Source organism: Rhinoraja longicauda, chromosome 2 (genome assembly GCF_053455715.1).
Source record: "Rhinoraja longicauda isolate Sanriku21f chromosome 2, sRhiLon1.1, whole genome shotgun sequence".
NCBI lineage: Eukaryota > Metazoa > Chordata > Chondrichthyes > Rajiformes > Arhynchobatidae > Rhinoraja > Rhinoraja longicauda.
In genome coordinates, this window is record NC_135954.1 from 75,356,864 (window position 1) to 75,382,008 (window position 25,145).

Consider the following 25,145-nt stretch of genomic DNA (forward strand, 5'->3'; position numbering starts at 1 on the left):
CCGAGCCGGGTTGGGCTGTGGTGTTCGGTGCGACAGTGAATTGAGGAGGTCGCGATGTCTGTTCCCAGCTGGTTCTCCATGCTCCTAGTATGTTGAAACCGGAGCCACAGAAGGTCGCTGCATGACGGGAGAAGGGGTGATGAGATGACAGGCGTTGAGGTCCCAGTTGCTGTGAATCCTGGGCAAGGTGGTACAAAGGATGTTTGACGTCTGATGGGGGCTTGCACACCAGCCTATGAGTGAAGAACTCTCTGCGAAGCTTGGCGGGTGTGATACCTGCGAGCACCGGCAGGAGATCCGTCGGAGTAGGGCGTAGGCAGCCAGTGATGATACGCATGGTGTCGTTGAGGGTGGCGTCTAGCTTGCTGGTATGAGCGCTGCGGCACCATGCTGGGGCGGCGTACTCAGCGGCTGTCAACTGACCCCAGTCAGGCGAACGACAACAAACAAAAACAGCAGAAGCAGAAAAAACAGCCTGCAGCCCAAATGCAACCCCATTCGCTGCATCTTGGCGCCAACCCGGAGCATGCGCCCTTCTTGGGGCGGGCACCTACGGATGTCGAACCGGATGGCATCACCATGCTGCAGCTCAATGCGGAAGGCCTCACCAAGGCAAAGACCACCATCATTGAACATCTGCTACAGACCCACAAAGTCACTGCAATCCTGCTCCAAGAGACTCTCAAAAGTGTCAGCTCCAACCTGAAGATCCCTGGTTATACCCTGGCCGCCTACACTGAGAGCGACACCCACGGGGTTGCCTCTTTTGTAAGGAACACAGCAAAATGGAAAGCAATTGCAACGTCCCCTCCTGACTCCGACGTGGAATGGGCGGCAACGCAAGTCAAAGGTGTCACTGTCACTGTCATCAATGTGCCTTTCAAACTGCAGCAAGTAAAAATTGCACGTTTCCTGTTTGTATCCAATGTATGTGACAACTAAATTCTCTTTGATCTTGGCTTGCTCACAATGCACATCTGACAGCTGTATACGCAAGGACTTGACCAATGTCATTCATCAATACGAAGATAGACTCAAAAAGCTGGACTAACTGAGCGGGACAGGCAGCATCTCTGGAGAGAAGGAACAGGTGACGTTTCGGGTCGAGACCCTTCTTCAGACGCAAAATGTCACCCATTCGTTCTCTCCAGAGATGCTGCCTGTCATCACAGTAACTCCAGCTTTTTATGTCTATCTTTGGTTTAAACCAGCACCTGCAGTTCCTTCCTAAACATTCTTCTTCAAAACTTAGTCAATTCATCAATCAAAATACTTGACAACTCAGACATGAACTAACATTTATGCTGCAAAAGTACAGGATAATGATAATCTTAAATGAGAGAGATTCTGATCACTAGCTTTGGATTGTGCCAATGGAGGTGCCATTGAATATCGCTATCTTTCTGGGTGTTTCATTGATGAATAACTCAACCAGTCTAGCCCTAAATACTTTGTATACAAGATTGGATCAGAAGCTACATATCCTGCAGTGATTGAGTTGGCTCCTATTTAAGGGTAACAATACCTCTTTATGGTGATCCTTCCCAGTTCTCCCACCAGTCTTACTATCTCTGTCCTGCCCACTCCCCTGACAACAGTCTGAAGAAGGGTCTCGACCCAAAACGTCACCCATTCCTTCTCTCCAGAGACGCTGCCTGTCCCGCTGATTTACTCCCGCATTTTGTGTATCTTGTGGTAATTCGGACATGGTCGAAGCTATCAAACTCACTCGCTGCAATCCTTTATCTTCCATGATCATCTCCATGTTAAAAACTGATGAGAAATAGTCAATTAAAATCTTGCCCATCTCCTCTGGCTCTGCACACAGATAGCCATGCTGGTCATAGGTCCAAGTGAACCTATTCTCTCCCCAGCCATTTTTTTCACTCTTGATATACTTTTAGAATCTCTTGATTATTTTTTTCTTTACATTGCCATCGCATTACTTTTTTTTGCCCTCTTGATTTCCCTTGTGTATACAAGTACATATGTACCCGGAAGGATTTGCATGATTTCAAATGCCCAAACCTAACACACACTTCCTTTTCCTAACTAGTGCCTCCATATCTCTGTCCTGCCTGCAGCATCTGTACCTTTGAACTGAGCTGCCAGTCCTGTTGCCCTCTCGGCCCTTTTATGGCTGAAATATTACTGTCCTTTGAGCTAATCCACACCCTAAGTTTGCCTGATATACCTCTTGCATAGAAATAAATGCAGTTTAAACCATCAGCCTGTCATGATTGTATGGTTTTTAGATTTAGAGATACAGCGCGGAAACAGGCCCTTCAGCCCACCGGGTCCGTGCCGCCCAGCGATCCCCGCACACTAACACTATCCTACACCCACTAGGGACAATTTTTACATTTGCTCAGCCAATTAACCTACATACCTGCACGTCTTTGGAGTGTGGGAGGAAACCGAAGATCTCGGAGAAAACCCACGCAGGTCACGGGGAGAACGTACAAGCTCCGTACAGACGGCGCCCGTAGTCAGGATCGAACCTGAGTCTCCGGCGCTGTATTCGCTGTAAGGCAGCAACTCTACCGCTGCGCCACCGTGCCGCCGTGGAGTAGCCTTGAAAGTCAAGTCAAAAGTCAACTTTATTGTCAATTTTCAGTTGGTTTACACAGACAGAAGATGGAAATACCGTTTCCCACAATCCCGAGGAATAAAGTGCATTAAATTAAGTTAAAATTAAAAAGGCACAGCAAACAACAGTCAATATATACAGTTTAATAAAATATAGTCACTTCAATGAAAAAAGATGAAGATGAATATATTACAATAAAAAATAATGAACAGTAGTGCAAAGCCTGTCCATAGCAGCATTAAAAAAAAGTGTCTGGTGCTTTTTTTGCAGGCAAGAATGTTTGGAGATTTTTTAGAGAATGACAATATGTAATAGATTTTGAAGGGCCAAATGGCCTAATTCTGCTCTTATCACATTATTTGCTTCCTTTACCTTTCCTGGTAGTTGTCCACCTATTTACCATCTGCACTTTGGGTATAATCACCTCACTAAACTATCTATGATGCTCTCAATTTCCTGGATGACCCTAATTGTGTGAACTCCACAACTTCAGGTCCTTTATCAGATCAGTCCGGAACTGCAGCTGGGCACATTTTCTACAGGTGTACTCACCAGTTACTGGAGTTTCCTTTGATCTCGCCTGTCCTACAGGAGGAACATACCACTGTCCTGTCATCCCAACTACACCGTCTGAAGAGCGCAGTTAAAAGACCATGCCTGTTCTTGCCTATTCTCTGCTTAGCCAAACCCCTGCAAGCCAAAGCTTCACCACTTATTACTCAAACACAGTGTGTTTTTCCACACCTTGCTGCCTTTTTATTGACCAATGTGCCTCAAGTAGACAATTAGAAATGCCTTCTCATCTTTCCTCCTTAAAAAGAGTGCTTTCCCCACTGCTACTCTGCTACGACTCTGGACTGGAAGATTACTAGCTGAGCATTCAAGTGCTTTTGTTCTAATTTGAATTTCTGTCGTGTGTGTATTCTCAAATTCTCTTGCATCTACTTTCCATTGTATCATGACCTCGCTCATTTAAGACCATGTTGTAATTGGTGTGCAACGTGCAAACCTTGTTCAAAGAATCTGCACACATGAACTTATGCTCTTCAAATCTGCAGAGGATGCACGTCATTGTTAGAGCCCAATGATTGGTAGAAAATACTATTGAAGTTCAACATGAACTTTTCTTCCTTCCAGTCATTTAGCTGTCCTCTAATCTTAATATTAACTAACAAATCTGTACTTGAGGTCCCACTTTTCTTTTCTGGAAATCCTGGTGGTAGGGTAGAGTTGTAGTGACTTTTAAATTGTTGGGGAGGTATCTGGATATTGGACATTGGTATCTGGACATGGATAGGGTTGTTTGTATTTCTGGTGCTGAAAAAAACTTTTTTACATATCCCCCTTTTAATTGAACTCTTGTACGATGCTTTACCTTTTTGTTTCTTTCTGCTCGCTCCTCCTCTTCCTCAGCTATGAATGTGTTTTATTATTAGGGAATACACAGAATAGATGCATTTCAATGAGAAAGAAAAATGCCTAGGGGGTATCCTCCATCTGTGTTTAAGTAAAAATATCAATGTCAAATTTTGACAATCATATAATTACACAAAGAAGTGTCAGGCAAGAATGTTTGGAGATTTTTTAGAGAATGACAATATGTAATAGATTTTGTAATATAAAGTAAAGATAGCTAGAAATATAGAAAATAAGTAAGTTTCTCTAGATATTTGAAAGAATATGTTAACCAAGTGAACATTGGTCCTATAGAAGGCAAGTCTGGGGAATTGATAATGGAATGAATGAACTAACCATGTAGTTTGAATGGTTTAAACAGATGAATTAACCATGTAGTTTTTAATTAGTCTTCACTACTAAACACATTAGCATACCATAAATTGCTACAAATTGGAGGAAAAAATTATCATTGCCAGCGAAATTGTTGAAATTGCTGGCTGAGATGTACTCTGATACCAATACACATGGTCCATGGATATTAAAAGTAGTTGGTGAAAAAGTAAATGGATTGATTTTTACACAAAAATGGCTATTACGTTTCCTGTGTCCAAAAAACATATTCAGATCAACTCGTACATACCAACCAAGCTGCCCAATTGAGCAAGTCCCACTTGCCTGCACCCGGCTAGCATCTTTCCAAAGCTTTTCCTATCCATGAACCTGTCCATATCTTTACAAATATTGTAATTGTACCCACCTCTATCACTTCCTCTGATAACTTAAAGGCCAGTTAAGTTAATATCTATCATAAGAAAATTGTTAACAGCTATAAATGAGGGCATTATAGTGAGACACCTAGAAAATGTCAAGATAAAGCTTAATATTTTATTTGATCAATTGATTGGATGAAGAGACGTGTGCTGTAAATAAAGAGGATCTACTGAATGTACCAAGGTATCCAGAAGGCATGTGTTAAAGGTCAATGTAGAAAATAATAGTGTTTGTTTTAGGAGACAATTTATTGGTGTGGATAGGTGATTATCTACGAACAAATACAGAGTAGGTACAGATGGATTTTTTTTCCCTGGTTAGTAAGATGTAATGTGTAGTTTGGTGTTGGGGCCTTGACTATTTTGCAGTTTATATAGATAGTTTGAACGGTGCATTTAATATTTTAAATTATGCACAAAGGTGCATTTAATATTTTTCTCATGGCCTAACGATAGACTGGAGATGAATGTGAACATGACTATGAATGGATCTAGAAAGCTCGAGTGAGCAGGGAAAGATATTTTTTACAATACAATACAATACAATACAATATATCTTTATTGTCATTGTACAGGGGTACAACGAGATTGGGAATGCGCCTCCCATACGATGCAATAATTTAATTAATTTAAACAACAACAATCCAACTAAACAAATTGTAAGTTTTAAGACAGAATAAAGTGCAAGTAGATCTGTGCCAGATCACTGTGATGTGACCATCCGGCTCAGCAGGACCGGTTCATAGCAGCTATGGCCCTGGGGATGAAGCTGTTCCTGAGTCTGGAGATGCGGGCGTAGAAGGCCTTGTATCGTCTGCCCGATGGAAGGAGTTCGAACAGACTGTTGCAGGGGTGTGAAGAGTCTCTGTGGATGCTGGTGACTTTTCTGAGGCATCTTGTGTTGTAGATGCCCTCCAAGGCTGGTAGCTGTGTTCCGATGGTCCTCTGAGCTCTATGGACTACTCGCTGAAGAGCTTTCCTTTCTGCCTCCGTGCAGCTGAGGTACCACACAGGGATGCCATATGTTAGGATGCTCTCTATGGTGCAGGAAGTATGGTATGAAAACATGAGTTGTGCTTTTCAGCAGAAAATGTTTCTTTTTTAAGTGCAAATTATCTAAATGGTAAGAGATTGCAGAGCTCGGAAATGCAATGGGATCATGATGTGGTTGAGTTTTATTTGAAAAATGCTGCTGTGCAGGTACAGCAAGTAATTGGGAAAGCAACAATATACATTAATGACTTGGATGAAGGGATTAAAAGTACCATTAGCAAATTTGCAGATGATACAAAGCTGGGTGGTAGTGTCAACTGCGAGGAAGATGCTATGAGGTTGCAGGGTGTCTTGGACAGGTTGTGTGAGTGGGCGGATGCATGGCAGATGCAGTTTAATGTGGATAAGTGTGAGGTTATCCACTTTGGTGGTAAGAATAGGAAGGCAGAGTATTATCTGAATGGTGTCAAGTTAGGAAAAGGGGACGTACAACGAGATCTGGGTGTCCTAGTGCATCAGTCACTGAAAGGAAGCATGCAGGTACAGCAGGCAGTGAAGAAAGCCAATGGAATGTTGACCTTCATAACAAGAGGAGTTGAATATAGGAGCAAAGAGGTCCTTCTGCAGTTGTACAGGGCCCTAGTGAGACCGCACCTGGAGTACTGTGTGCAGTTTTGGTCTCCAAATTTGAGGAAGGATATTCTTGCTATTGAGGGCGTGCAGCGTAGGTTCACTAGGTTAATTCTCGGAATGGCGGGACTGTTATATGTTGAAAGACTGGAGTGACTAGGCTTGTATACACTGGAATTTAGACGGATGATTGGAGATCTTATCGAAACGTATAAGATTATTAAGGGGTTGGACACTTTAGAGGCAGGAAACATGTTCCCAATGTTGGGGGAGTCCAGAACAAAGGGCCACAGTTTAAGAATAAGGGGTTGGCCATTTAGAACTGAGATGAGGAAAAACGTTTTCAGTCAGAGTTGTGAATCTGTGGAATTCTCTACCTCAGAAGGCAGTGGAGGCCAATTCTCTGAGTGCATTCAAGAGAGAGTTAAACATAGCACAAAAAGTAAGGAAATTTGTGTTTGGTAGATTATTTCTTTGTTGTAACAATGCTTCTTGGCAATAAATCTTATACCGTTGGAAAGCCTGTTTATTTCCCTTTTAAATGGTGCCACATTTGTAAGGAACATGCATTTGTGGGATGAGCAGCAGAGCTGAGTATATGGGTAGCGCCCATGAAAAATTTGCCAAATCTTCTCTGCCAATGCCAAACAGCTTATTCTGCCATTGACTCATGTTCGGTGTTGTTTGGTGGATTGGATGATTGGTCTGAAGAAACAAGACATATTGGCAATTTAACAATTTATTCATTTAATGAACAGGAGCCACAGTAGCGTGTGGAAGAACCATACACAGCCATAACAGCCTGGCACCTCCTCCTCATGCTGGTCACCAGCCTGGTCACACACTGTTGTGGGATGGCATCCCATTCTTGTCAGCACCTGGGGGTACCAGAAGCTCAAAACAAGAGTCAATAGCAACAGCAGAATAAGCTGTTTGGCATTGGCAGAGAAGATTTGGCAAATTTTTCATGGGCGCTACCCATATACTCAGCTCTGCTGCTCATCCCACAAATGCATGTTCCTTACAAATGTGGCACCATTTAAAAGGGAAATAAACAGGCTTTCCAACGGTATAAGATTTATTGCCAAGAAGCATTGTTACAACAAAGAAATAATCTACCAAACACAAATTTCCTTACTTTTTGTGCTATGTTTAGATAGAGCTCTTAAGGATAGTGGAGTCAGGGGGTATGGGGAGAAGGCAGGAACGGGGTACTGATTGAGAATGATCAGCCACGATCACATTGACATGGTGCTGGCTCGAAGGGCTGAATGGCCTCCTCCTGCACCTATTGTCTATTGTCAAACAATTGTGCTGTTAGAGAGGAAACTGTGGAGGGTGGCTAATATTATGTCTCTACCCAAAGGGCTGCAAAAGAGAACCTGGGAACTGTAGACCAGTGAGCCTAATTTATATCTTAGGAAAGTTACACTGGCCTCTGGACTCTGACGGTTAAGATGTTCATAAATTTGGAAAGATAGGTGTAGGAAGGAACTGCAGATGCTGGTTTAAATCAAAAATAGACACAAAAAGTTGGAATAACTCAGCGGGACAGGCAGCATCTCTTTAGAGAAGGAATGGGTGACATTTTGGGTCGAGACCCTTCAGGCAGATAGGGATTGGTTAAAGATATTCCACGTGGTTTTGTGCATGGGAGATTGTATCTCATTAATTTGATTGAATTTGACCAAGAAGGTTGATGAGGGTAGGTCAGTAAGCCCTTGAGCTCCTGCATGATAGACTTCTCTGATAGGTTAGATCACGTGATCCTGGGAGAGCTAGCTAGCAGTTACATGAATAAGAAATTATTGGAGAGATATGGGCCAAACAAAGGTAAACGGGACGAGCTTAAATGGGACATCTTAATTGGCATGGTCTAACTTACTTAGTTCTTAGTTTCGTTTGTTGCCACATGTACAATGACAAAGGTACAATGTAAAGCTTTTTTTGTTACTGTGCTCTATGGCACTAAAAGTAGGGAAGTTATGGTTCAGTATTTTGGGCCGGATTGATGGAGTATCGTGTACCTAATTGATCATTTTAAAGTAAGAATGTTGAAGGATGAGCTTTTTGGGGAATGCTTACCAGACAAAAATGGGTAGGTTGTCTTGATGAAAGGTTGGACAAACTAGACATATCCCCTTCAACTGGGAAGAGTGAGGACTTGAATGGAATGTAATATCCTGAGGGGTTTTAAAATGGGTGATTGTGGGAGAATCCAGAACAAAGAGTCAGTGTTTGTAAAAATGAAAAAAATGGGCTGCTGATTGAAAGCAAAGAATGAAGTAAAATTCTTGGGGTCTGAGTCTTTGATTCTCCATCCTTCAGAAGTTGTGGAAACAGAGTCATTGATTTATTTTAAGGCAGTGGGATGGGTTCTTGAAAACCAAGGATGTTTTGCTTTATTATGGGAAGGAGGAATGCAGGGTTGAGGGTATTATCATCAGCATTGGTTCTATTGTAAATTTCCCCGGTGTGGGACGAATAAAGGAATATATTATTGAATAGTAGAGTGGACTTTAGGGGCTAAGTAGCCTATTGATTAGTTGGAAATGTAGGATTTGCAAAATAATACATTTGTATTAATTCAGCATAAAACAAAGACAGAAATATGTTTGACAAATCCAAGGGGCAATTTATTGGTGTAGATAGGCAATTGACTAAGGCAAATGTAGAGTAGGGACTGGTGGATATTTTTCTTCTGAACTAACAGATCAGTGAGGGAAAACTAGTGAGTCTGCTGTATTTAGGTTTTCGGAAGGTTGTCTACATGCCAGGCAGATTATTGAACAAAATTGGTAAATGTGGTTGGTTATACCCTGATTTGGATTGAGGGAATGGGTGAGGTTTTGGGTCAAGATCCTTCTTCAGACTCTGAAGTCTGGATTCTGAAATTCGGAAGAAGGGTCTCGACCCAAAAGGTCACCTATTCCTTCTACCGAGATGTTGCCTGTCCTGCTGAGTTACTCCAGCATTTTGTGTCTATCTTCGGTATAAACCAGCACCCGGAGTTCCTTCTTAAACGATATGGATTGAGGATTGGTTGGTTAACAGAAAACGGTAGGAACAAGTGGGTAGACACAAAATGCTGGAGTAACTCAGCGGGTTAAGCAGCATCTCGAGTAAGAAGGAATGGGTGACGTTTCGGGTTGGGACCCTTCTTCAGACTGATGTCGGGAGGGGGTGGGACAAAGATAGGATGTAGTCGGGGACAGGAAGACTAGTAGGAGAACTGGGAAGGGGAAGGGGATAGAGAGGGGAAGCAGGGACTACTTGAAGTGGGAGAAGTCAATGTTAATACCGCTGGGGTGTAAACTGCCCAAGTGAAATATGAGGTGCTGTTCCTCCAATTTGTGCTGGGCCTCACTCTGACAATGGAGAGACCCAGGACAGAAAGGTCAGATTGGGAATGGGAGGGGGAGTTGAAGTGCTGAGCCTCCGGGGGATCAGGTTGGTTGAGACGGACTGAGTGGAGGTGTTCAACGAAACAATCGCCGAGCCTGCGCTTGATCTCGCCGATGTAGAGAAGTTAACATCTGGAACAGCGGATACAATAGATGAGGTTGGAGGGCGTGCAGGTGGACCTTTGCCTCACCTGGAAAGACTGTTTGGTCCTTGGATGGACTCAAGGGGGGAGGTAGGCAGGTGTTGCCTCTCTTGCGGTTGCAGGAGAAAGTACCTGGGGAGGGGGTGGTTTGGGTGGGAAGGGACGAGTGGACCATTGACTTCTCCCACTTCAGGTAGTCCCTGCTTCCCCTCTCTATCCCCTCCCCCTTCCCAGTTCTCCTACTAGTCTTCCTGTCTTCGACTACATCCTATCTTTGTCCCGCACCCTCCCTGGCATCAGTCTGATGAAGGGCCTCGACCCGAAACGTCATCCATTCCTTCTCTCCTGAGATGCTGCCTGACCTGTTGCGTTACTCCAGCATTTTGTGTCTACCTTCAATTTAAATCAATATCTGCAGTTTTTTTTCCTATACACCAGGAACAAGTGGGTTATTTTTGAATTGGAAGGCTGTAACTAGCTTGGCCCTTCTTGGGGCCTTAGTTGTTTTCAATCTTCATGATATGGATAAAGTATTCAAGTGTAATGAATACAAACATGCTAATTATACAAAGCCAGATGGCATAACAAGGAAGCAGAAAAGCTTTGAGGAGATAGAGAGACAAATGGGATGGTTGAGAGCATGCAGATACCTTATGTAGCAGGGGGGGGGGGGGGGGGTCCTCAGACTACAGAATGTTAAAAGTGCTCGTAAAGTAAGCAATTAGGAATGCAAATTATTGCCTGGCAGAGCAGATAGGGTGGTGAAGGTGGCTTTGGCACACTGGCCTTCATCAGTCATGGAATTGAGTATAGAAGTTGGAATGTTATGTTACAGTTGTATAAGAAGTTAATGGGGCTGCATTTGGAGCTTTGGTCATCCCATTGTTGGAAAGATACCATTAAAGCATGCAGTGAAGATATACAAAGATGTTGCCAGGACTCTGGAAATTGAGCAAGGTAAGGCTTTATTACTTGGAGTTGGGTGATCTAAAAGAGATGTATAAAATCACACGGGGAGTTTGTAGTGTTTATTTGTAGTGTTTCGTGCAACAGAGGGATGAAATTTCTCTTTTGGACTTGACAGACCAACGGTCATGGACTCTCAAATATGGAGTTAGCTAATCAAGATTGAGATTATCAGACATTTCTTTACTCGCATCGTAGCTAGTCCCAAGAGCAACAAAGGCTGTTCCCTTGTGTACATTCAAGATAAAGTTTTGGATATTTATGGAATCTAGATATATGGGCCAAGTATAGTAAAGTAGAACTATTGTGGAGATCAGTCATGGGCGAATTGAATTGTGTGACAGGTTATATGGCCCAACCCCATTTTTTTTTCTCTCTGCCCCATTTACCTTGGCTTTAAATCCTTCCCAAATTTCATATTCTGAATGGAGATTCTTTAACAATAAAATTTATGTAAACAAAAATGTTTCTTCTGTTGTGACTAACACTGACTTTGGCACATCTCCACCATTTGCAGTGAATTCCTTCATAACAAGTTTTTTAATACCATGCAGCAACGCAATAATTTTTTTTTAGCATCTTGATTTTATCAATGCACATGGAAACAATGGGAAACAGGGCACTTGCAACATTATGCTGATCACATGTCAGTTAAATTAAATCCATGACTTTCTGAGATGAGTCGAGATGAGGCTTTGAGTTTTCTCGTAACTTGGATCATTAATTGGGAATTCCTTAACACTATTTTTATTTATAATTTGTGCTTGAAGTGGCACTTTAGTTTCTTTGATCAGAACTAGATCATTTCTAATCTGCGATCAGAATTGGATAACTCTTTCTCTGCTACATTAACCTAATTAACTTCGTTGATTTCATTAACTTTACCACTGACTTCAACCCTGCCCTCGAATTCAAGTGCACTCTGACACCTCTCTCCCCTTTCTTAATCTCTCTGTCTCCATCACAGGAGACTAAGGATTGATGTCTCCTACAAATTTACACATGTCCCTATACCTCCACCCAGTGACTCCAGCAGTCTTTCCAGGTGAGATAGAGATTCTCGTGCACCTCCTCTAACCTCATCTACTGCATCCAGTGTTCCCGATGTGGCCTCCTATATCTGAGCGAGGCGAAGTGTAGACTTGCCGACCGTTTTGACCAAACACGTGCGTTTGGTCTGCCAAAGCCTATGGTATTTACTGGTTACTAACCATTCCTCTTCCTGTTCCCATACTAACCTTTCTGTCCTGGGCCACCTCCATTGCCAGAGTGAGATTACATGCAAACTGGAAGAACACATTGTGTTTTCTACTTGGGTAGCTTACAACCCAATGATATGAACATTTGAATTCTCTATTTGCAGGTGACTACAAAATTCTTTCCCCCCTCCCCATGCCCCATCTGTACTCTCACCTATTTCTCCCCTCCCTTTCCACCAACATTCCTTCCTCGAGCTTCATAATTTGCAGCTCTTCAATCCTTTGTCTCACACCTTTGTCTCTTTATCTCTGGCCTTTGCCATCTGCCAAACAAAAATACCCTTTGTCTGTTCCCTGCCAGACTTTGTCTTGCCCCTCTCTTCCAGCTTTCTTCCCCTCACCTGAAGAAGAGTCCCAATCCTAAACATCTATCCGTGTTCTCCACCACTGACTTTTTTTGGTAAACCAGATCCTGCAGTTCCTTGAATCCCCAAATAATTTGCATTATGTGTGGCTTGACTGGGTCATCGTACCACATTTCTAGTGTTGTTAGTAATGTTTACACCATGGGGTCAAAATGATGGTCCCACTTGTGGGACTGAATCATAATAATCAATGTTGATAGTTCCTTTCAATACTGAAGGACTCCAGCACTCTTGGATGATTCATTAAACCTGCACCGTGGTCTGGAGCAGAGAAACATTCATACAGCACGGGTTTGAAGATGGGGGAACAATCTGAGGTGTTCGATCTTTTATATTTTATTTGCATGCCTGTTTTGTCTTGTGTCTGCCTGTGTTTTTTTGCCAAAACTTTTTTTGTCCTGCAGTTCTAGTTGACAAATCAATAAATATTTAATCATATTTTTCTGTGAAGGAATGAGAGTATAGAATTATTATGGAAGGAGGCCATTAGGCCTAGAGTCTATCTGCACTTCCAGACGTTATCACATTAGTGCCATTTTCCATGGTCTCTGCATAGCACTGCTTAATTATTGTTGTGCCTATTGTAGTGCTTGGGTGTAGGATGAGGGGTCAGAATAATTAATTTTGAGGCAAAGTATTTCAAACTATTTAAATACTGAGAATCAGATGAGATGTACAAGAATGTAGTTTGAATTGTTGATGTTTTCTTTATACTTGGGTGATTTGTCATCTTGGATCAGATTTGCACTGTTCTCCATTCCCCCAAATATTGCACGTCTTCCCTTTTAGCATGCACTGGAAAAGTAGCTTTCAGTGAAAGCACAACTTGCATTAAGGGGGCAAGTTAAGTAGTTGGTCTATGATATGTCATAAGTTGCTATGGAGGGCGTGCAGCGTAGGTTCACTAGGTTAATTCCCAGAATGGCGGGACTGTCGTATGTTGAAAGGCTGGAGCGATTGGGCTTGTATACACTGGAATTTAGAAGGATCAGGGGGGATCTTATTGAAACATATAAGATAATTAGGGGATTGGACACATTAGAGGCAGGAAACATGTTCCCAATGTTGGGGGAGTCCAGAACAAGGGGCCACAGTTTAAGAATAAGGGGTAGGCCATTTAGAATGGAGATGAGGAAGAACTTTTTCAGTCAGAGAGTGGTGAAGGTGTGGAATTCTCTGCCTCAGAAGGCAGTGGAGGCCAGTTCGTTGGATGCTTTCAAGAGAGAGCTGGATAGAGCTCTTAAGGATAGTGGAGTGAGGGGGTATGGGGAGAAGGCAGGAACGGGGTACTGATTGAGAGAGATCAGCCATGATCGCATTGAATGGCGGTGCTGGCTCGAAGGGCTGAATGGCCTACTCCTGCACCTATTGTCTATTGTCTAAGTTATAGGAGCAGAATTAGGTCATTTGTCCCATGAAGTCTATTCTGCCATTCAATCATGGCTGATCTATCTTTACCTCTTCCCCCATTCCCCTGCCTTCTCATCATAACCCTTGACACCGGTACTAATCAAGAATCTATCAATCTCCATCTTAAAAAAAAAAAAATCCATTGACTGCCTCCACAGCCCTCTGTGATAATAAATTTCACAGATTCACCACCCTCTGACTAAAGAAATTCCTCATCTCCTTTCTAAAGGTATGTCCTTTTATTCTGAGGTTGTGGCCTCTGGTTCTAGACTCTCCCACTAGTGGAAACATCTTCTCCACATTCATGCTATCCAGGCCTTTCACTATTTGGTAAGTTTCAATGAGGTCCTCCTAATCCTTCCAAAGCTCTGTCCCACAAGGCCACAAACAAATGCAGTTGGCCTTAAGCTTATGAATAAAAATTGTGCACCAATAAATCGCTTATTATTTCTTGCAATATTCATTTTTGGTGAGGAATGCTAATATTCATCTAGTGGGTAGCAACTTAGCCTTTGTAATTTGCTTCAGCAGTTTCTGCTGCATATCACATTTTTGTGATTGTCCATTGACAAGATTTTGTCTCCTTGCACCCTTTTTCAACTTGGTTATGGGTTGTGAACTGGAGGTATTGATGTTTCATTGGATGTTTTTGAAGTGATGCAAATTTTTTATTTTGGGTAGGATGGGCTGGGGATAATCATGTTTGGGCTTATGGAAGATGCAAGAATAGGGACAGGTATTTTCCTTGGAATTAAAATTGTTTATTTAGAGTGTAGGAGCCATTTACGCTTAAATTAGTTACTGGTATTATATTATGGCCTGTTTAATATTTCTAGTTTCTATCTGTCAGTACTTTGGAAGGTAGGATTTGATACGTAGAGGAGCATGTCTACATCTGAGGAGGCTTACGTAGCCACAGAGATTGGTGGTCAGTTTAGTCTCAGAGTATGGAGAGAAAACAGTTTTTTACCACACGGTAACAACTGCGTTGTTTGAAGAGGAAACGAACGATAAGTTAGGAATTATTCTTTTGATTTGTGCTACTTTAATTGAGACCAATTAATCAAGAAACAGCTTTTGGAAGATTCATTTTTTGCTATCAGAGTGCAGTGTGTGTGTAAGACTATTCTGTTCATAGGGCACGAACTACAACATTTGTGTAAGCTATATCTCCACCACATCCCTGAGCAGTAAAGGTTATCGAAGTTGGACTTTGAGAAGGTATAAAAACTGCCATTACAAAGTGGATTCCAGAAGTTGTGCAATGCCTTGATTGTATCAACACTAGCTGTAAAATATATCTTTGGTTGAGCAAACAGAAAAGTAGGGTATAAGCTGGAACCTAAATCAGCTGTGGAATTGCCCAAATAGCATTGTACTTCATTTAGTAGTAAACTAGGTTGGTGATGAGGTGGGCAGAAGAATGAGGGAGGAAGAGAAGGACACATGGAGAATCGGTGGAATGCCACATGATGTTTGTGCGCAAAAGTTGTTTACACCATTTGGTTTCCTTATCTAATTTTGTAGGATGCTGGGACTGAATGCAGGACAGCAATCACTGCCCAATTTGATTTGTCAGTGAGTAGATCTCTTGAACCATGTGATAGAGTTAATGCCTAAAATAGTTTTGGGATTTTGTGTGAGCTATGGTGAAAGGATGGTTGTACAATTTCAAGTCTTGATGTGTAACTTAGTTTATCTTGCAGGTTGATGATTTTTGTGCTAGCCTTACATTTGCAAGGTGATAAAGATTATTGGTAGATGCCACCAAAATAACCATGGGAAGTACAGTTCCAACACCATCTTCAAATTTGCCAATGATTCCACGTTTGTTGACAAAACACATTGATGATCATGAGTCAGAGTATATGAGGGAGATCGATTGTCTAAATGGTGCCAGAACAATGCTAAAAGTGGTTCTTACGGGTGGCAACATCGCTCTTCGTGACAGTAAAACCAAGGAACTGGTTATTGACTTCAGAAGAGGAAGTAAAGGATCCACAAACCTATCTTCATCAGGATGATGGAGAGTCAAAATCTTAATTCCTGGGGTGCATTTCTCTGAAGATCTGTCCTGGAGCCAGCACATTGATGCAATTGTAACGAAAGCTATCAACGCCTCTGCTTCCTTAGAAGATTGAGGAGATTTGGTATGTTAACAAATGCTCTTTTGAACTTATACAGGTGTACAATAGAGAGCATATTGACTGGTTATAAACAGGCCTGGTTCAGCAACTGAAACGCCCACAAATGAAGAATGAGAATGATCAGCCATGATCACATTGAATGGCGGTGCTGGCTCGAAGGGCCGAATGGTCTACTCCTGCACCTATTGTCTATTGTCTAAGTTTGCAAAAAGTGGTGAGCACTGCCCAGTCCATCATGGGTACTAACCTCCCACCATCAAAGGGATCTACAGGAGTCTGCCTCAAAAAGGCAGCCAGCATCATCAGAGACCCACAGCACCCTGGCCACACGCTTATTTCACCTGCCATCGGGAAGAAGGTATAGCAACATGCAAACTAACGTTCAGGAGTAGCTGCTTCCTTACAACCATCAGCCCATCAGTCCAAATCAGCTTCAAACAATATAGACTTGGGGGCATTTTGTTTTGTCTTTGCATTATTATTGTGTATGTGTATCCCTAATACCTTGTGGGTTGGTCAAGGGTGTTTTATTGTCATATGTCCTGAAACAGAACAATGAAATCCTTTCTTGCAGCCACACAACTGATATATGAACATATGTAAACACCATAGTAAACAACAAAAATCTTTATATGTATAAAAATATATAAAGCATTTTGTTTGTATGACAATAGATGCACAGAATCTCTTGCCCAGAGTAGGGGAATCGAGGACCAGAGGACATGGGTTCAAGATGAAGTGGAAAAGATTTAATAGGAATCTGAGGTGTTAACTTTTCACAAGGGTGGTGGGTGTATGGAACAAGTTGCCAGAGGAGGTAGTTGAGGCTGCGACTATCCCAACATTTAAGAAATAGTTTTAGACAGGTACATAGGTAGGACAAGTGTGGAAGGATATGAACCAAGCACAAGCAGGTGGGACTAGCATAGCTGGGACATGTTGACCGGTGTGGGCAAGTTGGGCCGAAGGGCCTGTTTCCACACTGTATCACTCTATGACTCTAATAAAACACTCTTGACTACAACACCAACCAAAAGGTAACTGGGATGGGCTATTTTCACCTGCGGTAGGTTGAGCCTGAGTGCTGTTGCAGGGAGGTAGAGAATGTGCAAGGGTTTCTCACGAGTTTTATAATTTCAGCCAAGGGTGGAGTTCCCATCCATACTCTGGTTCCCATCAATGTTTTTAATTTGCTGATTTCTTGGCTTTACATTTGGTCTATTGACCCAAAGCTATATTCTGGGATTCTGATTAATCAATATTTGAACCAAGTCTGCAAACCATACAACAACCAAATGGTCTTGTGGAACCCAAGCTGAGTATCAGAACAGATTACGATGAGCATTGGCAGCTTTTGTCACTTTGTTATTGATAGAGTGTAGACAGATGGGATGGGCTGGCTTTGATGTGTGTTTTGTGGACAGAAGAAAACTCAATTTTCTGCCTTTTTCGGGTGCCAGTTTAAAGAACTGGAACTACTTAATAATAATAATAATAATAATGCATTACATTTATATAGCGCTTTTCAAACACTTAAAGACGCTTTACAGGGATTACTAGAACATAGAGAAGAAAATAAATAGATAAATAAGTAAACGAACAGAAAAAGGAGACAGAAGGTGAGGTGACGGTCAGTGGTTGAAGGCAGTGCTGAACAGGTGAGACTTCAGTGATGTTTTGAATGTGGTGAGTGAGGAGGAGTCTCTGACAGTTTGGGGTAGTGAGTTCCAGAGGGTGGGAGCAGCGATGGAGAAAGCCCTGTCCCCCCAGGATCTGAGTTTGGTCCGGATGGGGGGGGGGACAGGAGGTTGGCAGCAGCAGAGCGGAGGGTGCAGGTGGGAATGTGCCTGTGGAGGAGGTCAGTCAGGTAGGATGGGGCCAGGTTATGGAGGGCTTTGTAGGTCATGAGGAGGATTTTGTACTGGATTCTCTGGGGGATGGGGAGCCAGTGGAGTTTATAAAGGACGGGGGTGATATGGTCACGGATCGGGGAGTGGGTGAGTAGACGGGCAGCGGAGTTTTGAATGTATTGAAGTTTACTGATGATTTTTGAGGGTGAGCCATAGATAGAGGAGGCTGTTGCAGTAGTCCAGACGGGAGGTGATGAAGGCGTGGATGAGGGTTTCTGCAGCTGTGGAGGAGAGGGATGGACGGAGACGGGGGATGTTTTTGAGGTGGAAGAAGGCTGTCTTTGTGATGTGTTTGATGTGTTTGTCGAAGGAGAGGGTTTGATCAAAGATGATTCCAAGATTCCGGATGTGAGGGGAGGTGGCTACTGGGAGACCATCAATATTGAGGATTAAGTTTTGGGTGGATTTGGTGAGTGTTTTTGGACCAATGATGATGATTTCAGATTTGTTGCAGTTGAGTTTGAGGAAATTTGATTGAAGCCAAGATTTTATTTCAGTGATGCAGTTTGTCAGTGTAGAGTGTGGAGGTGGAGATTGACTTGGTGGAGATGAGGAGCTGGATATCATCGGCGAAGCAGTGGAAGTTGAGACCATGACGGCGGATTAATTGACCAAGGGGGAACAGGTTGAAGAGGAGGGGGCCAAGGACTGAGCCTTGGGGGACACCTTGGGGGAGGGGAGTGGTGGGGGATTTACAGTTGTTAATGGAGATGAACTGGTGCCTGTCAGAGAGGTAAGATTTGATCCAGGATAGGGCTGCGCCGGTGATGTTAAAGGAGGTTTTAAGTCGGGTGAGGAGAATGGAGTGATTTATGGTGCCAAAGGCGGCGCTGAGGTCAAGTAGGATGAGGATGTTGTGGTTGCCAGCGTCAGAGGAGAGGAAAAGGTCGTTTGTGATTTTGAGGAGCGCAGTTTCAGTACTGTGGTTGGAACGGAATCCGGATTGGAAAGTTTCATACAGGTTATTGGTAGAGAGGTGGTATTTGAGTTGAGAAGCTACAGCGCGTTCCAAAACTTTGGACAGAAAGGGTAGGTTGGAGATTGGTCTGAAGTTGTTTGATTGATTTGGCTGATTGTGCTGAGTGGTTCTGGGATTGGAGTTCTTATCATTATTGTCAGGACTTTGGGGTCTATGACATTAAATCTATCGAGTACCCTTGGCTGCTGCTTGATATTATGTAGGTAAGTAAACAAACTGAAGAATGTTTGGTGGTGGTGACTGGGAGAAGACTAGGTGAACCAGTCATACTGTTCTTAGATGAAGTAGTAAATATTTTACTTTTCTACTTTGACATTATAGAGAGATGGGGCATTTGTGGTGTCTTATGCTGGTTGCAAGTGTGATGTTTTAGTGGCCAATCAAATGCCAGGCACTAGCAATCTTTAGGTGTATCTTCTGGAGGGTATCAGAGGTATTGTGTAACATTAAACTATTCAGTTTGCTTGGTTAGATACTTAAGCTGTCCAGGACTCCAAAGTCTTTGAGTACCGTGCACTTCGAAGTCGTCCTCAAAAATAATAAATTCAATTCAAAATTCAATTGCAGCAACTTGTTAGACATTTTTGTCAGAGCCTTCCAATCCCACCACATTTTGCCATTTGGTTGAGTCAAATTCTTGAAGCTTGCTGTTCAACATTACTGTGTTCTGCTGCTGCCCAGGAAACCTCACCACCTCTTCAGTGGCAACTAGGAATTTGCAATAACTACTTGCTTTGCTAGCAAAGCCACATCGTAAGAAAAAAAATTAACAACAAATGGTGCCGATGATTCATTTGAGAAACAGCTGAAACATTTATGACATAAATATCTACACAGTTAGCCAAAACTCTATTTGTGCGTGGCTGTCCAATCCTTCTTTTCTGAATCACAAAATGTACTCTTTGATATTTGTCTTTTGTACCTATGCTGACATTCTCTTCAATTAAATTTTAAATAATTCTTTCAATTTCTTTTCAGTATCCATTTTGAAACACTTTCTTGAGTTATAGTTTTAAATGTATCCTGATATGATTTTCAAAAATTCAATGCATTGAAAATTGTTTCAAGGAACAACAATATTATGGAGTCCATTTGAAAACATGAGGTATAAGTGTTAAGTGTAATTTTTTGTTTAAATACTGAGCAATGATTTGGTTTAGTCTTACTCTGCCTTATTTGAAGGCCTTGGTAAACACCAATGCTTGGATTCAAAATAGTTTTAAAAAAGCACTATCTAAAATCCCGTAGGTACTTATTTTTTTCAGTTTGATCTGTGTTCTTGTGAATTATTTCATGAGCTAAGTAATAAGCATGCTTGGAATTTAGAAAGTACATTGCATTGTCATATGGTTCAGTGAATTCGTGGTAAAATTGAAAGCTGTTCCCTGATGGAATACTGACCTAGGATGGAGTTTGAGATTCAAAGTTGCTTGGATACATTTTATTTTCCAATAGGGATGCAAGGAATCCAGCACTCGAGTGCAATTATAAATTGAGGAAATGCAAGATTTTTGGCTGCTTTCTATCTTTTACCTGATTTGGTTTCTGTTTTGAAGCTTTCTATTCCTTTTTGTTAAATTCAGTATCTATTAAGTTGAGAGTATATTAAGAATAGACAATAGACAATAGACAATAGGTGCAGGAGTAGGCCATTCAGCCCTTCGAGCCAGCACCGCCATTCAATGCGATCATGGCTGATCACTATCAATCAGTACCCCGTTCCTGCCTTCTCCCCATACCCCCTCACTCCGCTATCCTTAAGAGCTCTATCCAGCTCTCTCTTGAAAGCATCCAACGAACTGGCCTCCACTGCCTTCTGAGGCAGAGAATTCCACACCTTCACCACCCTCTGACTGAAAAAGTTCTTCCTCATCTCCGTTCTAAATGGCCTACCCCTTATTCTCAAACTGTGGCCCCTTGTTCTGGACTCCCCCAACATTGGGAACATGTTATCTGCCTCTAATGTGTCCAATCCCCTAATTATCTTATATGTTTCAATAAGATCCCCCCTCATCCTTCTAAATTCCAGTGTATACAAGCCCAATCGCTCCAGCCTTTCAACATACGACAGTCCCGCCATTCCGGGAATTAATCTAGTGAACCTACGCTGCACGCCCTCCATAGCAAGAATATCCTTCCTCAAATTTGGAGACCAAAACTGCACACAGTACTCCAGGTGCGGTCTCACCAGGGCCCGGTACAACTGTAGAAGGACCTCTTTGCTCCTATACTCAACTCCTCTTGTTACGAAGGCCAACATTCCATTGGCTTTCAATAGCAATGTTCTTGGCTTTTATTTCTTGGTCATCAATTTTACAAATGATTCGATTTGTTTCCTCTTCTGATAAAGTGCATTGGAAAAGTTGCTCTGTCATCAGATTTTGTCCGACTGGACTATTCATTTATTCTATCCAGGCATATATCTGTATTGCAGTAAATTGAGATTTAAAAAAAAAAGTTATTGTTCTGGTAAATGCTCCATAATGATTAAAAGGCTTTTAATAGTGAGTTGTTGCAACCAACTATTTAAATCATGTTTTCAAAATGATAGAAATATTTGTTACATTAACTCTTTTCAACACACTTGAGTTTAAAATTTAAGCATAAATTGTGGAAAGTTCAATTTCCTTTACTATTCATAAATGAAACATCTGTTTCAGTGGAAATGCATTGTTCATTTAAGCATTTGATTGTTCCCGTATCTTTTTAACATCATGAAGGTAAACCAGTCTGCTTTTAAATGTGATTTTGCAAAAATAAATGCTCATTTGGTCTTGAATATATTTCTCCAACAGTTTGAGTTGGAAATGATCAAAATGTATTGAATGCACATTGAAATAGTTAAAGATATTCACTTAAACTTGGTATTTTACAAATCTGAAGTATTATGCTCAGTTATGGTTCACATTTTAAAAAAAAGTTGCAACCTTTAGATAATAATTGCAAATCATTTGAATGCTGCATTGGAAGTCTCTTGCTTCCACCACCCCACCCATACCATTACTTACTACCACACACCCTTCCTGTGCCACTTTCTCCTGCCTTGAACCCTCCAAATTGGCCATGGCTCAGGCTAATTTTAATCTATTTGAAAAGCTTCCTTGGCATCAAGGCACTGTTGGGCACTTCAAATTTTGGGCCTGCTTGCACTGGGTATTTAGAGGTAGGACATTTGCTGAATGACTAATAGCGAAAATATGAATGGTGTTGCTTATGTATTTGCATGATGTCATTGTGGAGGTTCCTATTCACTACTGGTGTCATCAAAATATGCACATTGAGCCCATCAAGTGGAGGATAGTTTATAATACAAATTTCTGCAGATATTAGGTAAGAATTATTTTCTTATGGCAATATTGAATGTATCCCTTCGCATTCAAACCAGAATCCCATTTTCAGTAGCATTACCTCTACGGGTGACATGGAAAGTTGGTGGCTGTTCAGTTGAATGGATTCTGACAGTCGTTTCATTTTTGGCATGGTTGGAATGGGGTTGCAGACGTGACGACATTTTTGACATATTTTGGTTCAGAAAATTCCCCTTTTGTGGAAAATAAAATTAAAGTGCAATGGAAAATAAATACTAAACACATTTGTGTGTTCCAGTAATAGTTTCAGTTTTGTTTACTGGAATGGAACTTCTGATTCAGTGATTCCAAATCCCTTCCACCTTAAATGTCATTTGAATTTTATTGGAGTTCTTGCTCCTGGAGTGCATACAGTTCAAAATCACGCGAGTAAATATGTAATTCTTAGGCTTTTTTAGCAGTGACTGCAGTTAATTTTGGAACGAGTTTTGAGTGTTTCACCACAACCTCAATTTGTTGTGTGAATTTGTATTCAGTTTTGAGGTTTGTATACATATAAATATCCTGGATTTGTCAATATTTTTATGCATTTGGAGGGTAATTTTTTACCTTTACATAGGAGCATTGTGAATGAGACTAAATTGAATGTATACCTACAATGCCTTTATGGGTTTTGGACCACAGGAAATTCTATGTTTAGTTTTGAGATACAGCGCAAAAACTGGCACTTCGGCCCACCGAGTCAGCGCTGACTAGTGCTCCCTGCACACTAATACTATTCTACAGACTATGATAATTTACAATTACACCAAGTAACTTAACCTACAAACCTGTGCATCTTTGGTCTGTGGGAGTAAACTGGAGATCCTTAAACTCACGCAGGTCACTGGGAGAACATACAAAATCTGTACAGACAGCACCCATAGTCGGGATCGAACCTGGGTCTCTGGCGCTGTAAGGCAGCAGCTCTCGTGTATGGAATCCTGTTCCTCTAGAGTTTATTTGCGAGATCCACACAATAAGCTTTTCTTTGAGACGGCGATGTGAAAGATGATGTAGATGGGGCCAGGAATGGAAACTTTCATTTTGAAGTATCGTGACATCGGTGTTTACCTTGGAGAATTTAACTACCGAAGGAAAAAACGATTCACTTTGTTTGATTTTTCATATTACCTTTCCATTCTTTCCACAGAAGTCGGAAACTCCAGATCAGGAATATTCCCCCTCATTTGCAGTGGGAGGTAAGTGTATAATTATTTAAATTATAACTATATTTAGTAAATAATAGGAATCAGTGTTGGCTTTTAGACCATTTCCCCCAGCCTGTCTTTGTATGTAGAGACTTGAGCAGTAAAAAGGGGCATGTTAAGGATTTAAAGATCAATTTTTTTGACGAAGATTTCATCAGGTGGTAGCCCCAATATTAGTTCAGAACTGGAATTATGGCAGATGGAGGGTTAAGAGGGCTGTAAAATTACTTGGCTTCGAGGAAGGTGGGTAATAATAACTCGCATTGCTTATGGAAGTCACTGAAAGAAAACACTCTGTCAGTGGGCATGATGCCCTTGCCAGGAATCAAATTTAGTTGGATTTCATTGTCTCTGGGGATCCATGGAAACACCAAGCAAGAGAAGAAAAGGATGGTGTGAAATAAAGTCAGAACGAGGGAAAAGTGAATCCCGAAGTGATTTTGTGTGGCCAGGAAGTGCATTCTTGGCCATCGTTGAACCTTTTGAAAATGGGGAAAATAATATTGAACTTGGCCTTGTGTGGCCAGGTCTGCAGCTGCTGCCAGCTTTTGCTGGCAGGTTTTGGACTGTTATGTCATTTGGATCTAAACCAGGCTTGCACTCGGCTGGAACCTACCTATACCTGATTTTTCTACATACCTCTATGTATATGGGTGGCACTGATGTAATGCTTGTCACAATCCCTGAATTATTGTTCCCAATGATTCTATTTACACTCCAAACTTCTCCACCTGGTTTCTGCTGATTCCCACTTTTTCCCTCATCTTATCCTTTCCTACATCTACAATTCCTTTCAACGTGTTTTCTGTTTTACCTGTTACTTGTGCTTGCTGCGTCTCTTGTGCTCGCTCACATTTTTCTCTCGCCTTTGTCCATATTACTGATTTGAATAATTTTACATCTCATTTCTACACTCCAATTATAGCACTGGCCCACGAATAACTTGGCCTGTTATCTGACAGACAAAGCAGAAAGTGACTGCACCAAACTTGAAAGTGTACTCATTGCATGCAAAGGATATGCAACAAAATACTAAACAAGACTACTTTCATTTACATGACATTGCTGTGCCCTGAAATGGGGGGGACTATTTGTAAACACTGCTGGAATTTCTACGTGGTGAAACCAAAATGTATAAAAATGGCCTTTATTAAAATCTGACAATGTGTACTTTAACCACGTATGATTTTTTTTTTCCTATTGCAAATCTCAAATTGTAGAGTACAGAGGCAAATAAATAAATGATGGGTCTTTGTCCCAAATATTATGGAGGGCACTGTCAAGTCAATAAATAGGAGTCTAATGTCAGAGTCCTTCCGTCTATATGTTCCAAAGATGAATTTAGGACCAGGGAGATACATCTGCATTTGCTGTGGACCTGTTGCGATTTTAAGCAAACTGCAGTAGACCAAGGCCAGTTTGAAGAAGGGTCTTGACCCGAAACATCACCCATCTTTTTTCTCCAGAGATGCTGCCTGACCCCACTGAGTTATTCCAGCACTTTGTGCCTGTCCATCTAGGAGGCTGGAGTTAATGTGCACCATCACCAGTCTCCCTAAGCGCTTCATGGCGGTGAAGCCACTGGATGGTGGTCATCGAGGCATGCCACGTTTCTTTGGCACT

At 41.7% G+C, this 25,145-nt stretch overlaps 1 protein-coding gene across 1 annotated transcript in view; it reads left to right on the forward strand.

The window, feature by feature from the left end:
* The window catches only part of igf2bp3 (insulin-like growth factor 2 mRNA binding protein 3), a 95,607-nt gene that overhangs the window by 23,411 nt on the left and 47,051 nt on the right, over nt 1-25,145 (forward strand). Inside the window, exon 3 of the mRNA XM_078421557.1 lies at nt 23,465-23,513. Coding sequence (XP_078277683.1) covers nt 23,465-23,513 — 49 coding nt within the window. The remainder of the gene's footprint in view (nt 1-23,464; nt 23,514-25,145) is intronic.